This window comes from Cebus imitator, unplaced genomic scaffold (assembly GCF_001604975.1).
Source record: "Cebus imitator isolate Cc_AM_T3 unplaced genomic scaffold, Cebus_imitator-1.0 Scaffold257, whole genome shotgun sequence".
Lineage (NCBI taxonomy): Eukaryota > Metazoa > Chordata > Mammalia > Primates > Cebidae > Cebus > Cebus imitator.
The window spans coordinates 2,950,602-2,952,258 of record NW_016107572.1 but is presented as its reverse complement, the minus strand read 5'-3'; the positions used below and the strand labels follow the sequence as shown (position 1 = coordinate 2,952,258).

The window sequence follows — 1,657 nt, the reverse complement described above, 5'->3', positions numbered from 1 at the left end:
AAAAAAAAAAAAAAAAAAAATGTATTATGATTATTAATTTCCGATGAGAAAGATAAAATTGCAAGGTCATAGGATTTGTGCATTTTAAGTTTGAATATAATCTGCCAAATTACCCTCCAAAATAGTTTTATCAACAACTACTCCCGCCGGCGGAGTGTAAAAGTCTATGCCTCCATCCATACTACTTTCGCCAGTGTGAAGTGGTATGTGCTTTAATTTGCATTTCCTCAATCATTGGAGAGGTAGAGGATCCGTTCACATTTTTATTGGCCGTTTGTGTTTCCTCTAGTCAAATGCCTGCTCATATCTTTTTTTTAAGAGATGGGGTCTTGCTCTGTCACCTAGGCTGGAGTGCAGTGGTGCGATCATGGCTCACTGCAGCTTCAACTTCTCAGGCTTGAGCAATCCTCCCAACTGAGCCTCCTGAGTATCTGGGACTGTAGGCATGCACCATCACTCCCAGCTAATTTTTTTGTTTTTCTAGATATGGGGTCTCATTATGTTGCCCAGGCTGGTCTTGCCCTCCTGGCCCCAAGCCATCCTCCTCCTGCCTCAGCCTCCCGAAGTGCTGGAATTACAGGTGTGAGCCATTGTGCCCAGCTGTTTATATCTTTTATCCATTCTTCTATTTGGAAGTTTTACATCTTTTAAATACCCGTCTTTTTCTTTTCTTTTTTTTTTGAGATGGAATCTTGCTCTGTTGCCAGGCTGGAGTGCAGTGGTGCGAATCTCGGCTCACTGCAATCTCTGCCCCCGGGTTAATGCTGTTCTCCTGCCTCAGTCTCCCTCGTAGCTGGGACTACAGGCACACGCCACCACACCTGACTAATTTTTGTATTTTTAGTAGAAATGGGGTTTCACCATGTTGGCCAGGATGGTCTCGATGTCTTGACCTTGTGATCCGCCCGCCTCAGCCTCCCAAAGTGCTGGGATTACAGGCGTGAGCCACTGCGCCCGGCCTAGATACCAGTCTTTTTCTGGCTACAGGCATTGCAAATATTCTCTGCAGTTTGTACATGCCTCAGTCTGCTTCTGCAAGAGTTCCATGAAATCATTTAGCTGGAGCAGCCTTCAGGATAGCGTCAGAGGAGAACAGAAGTAGAGAGAGTACCAGGGTGTCCTACTGCTCTAATTCTTTGGTTGATATTCCTCCATGGGATCGACCTGAGACTTGGGTCTTTGCTAGAATACATCTTGCTGGGATGCATTATTATTTAGCTTAAGCCAGGTCTCAGGCATATGATCTTTATAACCCCAGATTCTGATGTTCAGAGCTCCTCACTGGCCTCACTGGTACTCACTCTTTACCCTCCAGGCACCTATCAGTGTATGTATGGAGAGTATGAAAAATTCAGGTTTTTTTTTAACTTATTTTTTTCTTTTTTGAAATACAGACAGGGTCTCACTACGTTGCCCAGACTGATTTTGAACTTAAACAATCCTTCCACCTTGGCCTCCCAAAGTGCTGGGATTACAGGTGTGAACCACCCCACTGGTCAAGAATTCAGTTCTGTAATAGTCTTATTTTTACTCTAGAATGGCTTCTACTCACCAGAGGATCTGAGTCCAGAGAGCTTGGGGTGCTGTCTTTAACTGTCCTATCCTCAGGAGGTGAGGCAATGCTGTGAGGGCCCACGGTGGGTGGGGGCAGGTGGTA

At 45.3% G+C, this 1,657-nt stretch overlaps 1 protein-coding gene across 8 annotated transcripts in view; it reads right to left on the bottom strand.

The window, feature by feature from the left end:
• Window positions 1-1,657, bottom strand: part of NAV1 (neuron navigator 1) — a 279,723-nt gene that overhangs the window by 7,142 nt on the left and 270,924 nt on the right. For all 8 annotated transcript variants that reach the window (XM_017499447.2, XM_017499449.2, XM_017499450.2 and 5 more), the window contains one exon: window positions 1,553-1,657. This exon is cut by the window's right edge and continues 93 nt beyond it. In XM_017499447.2, coding sequence (XP_017354936.1) covers window positions 1,553-1,657 — 105 coding nt within the window. The remainder of the gene's footprint in view (window positions 1-1,552) is intronic.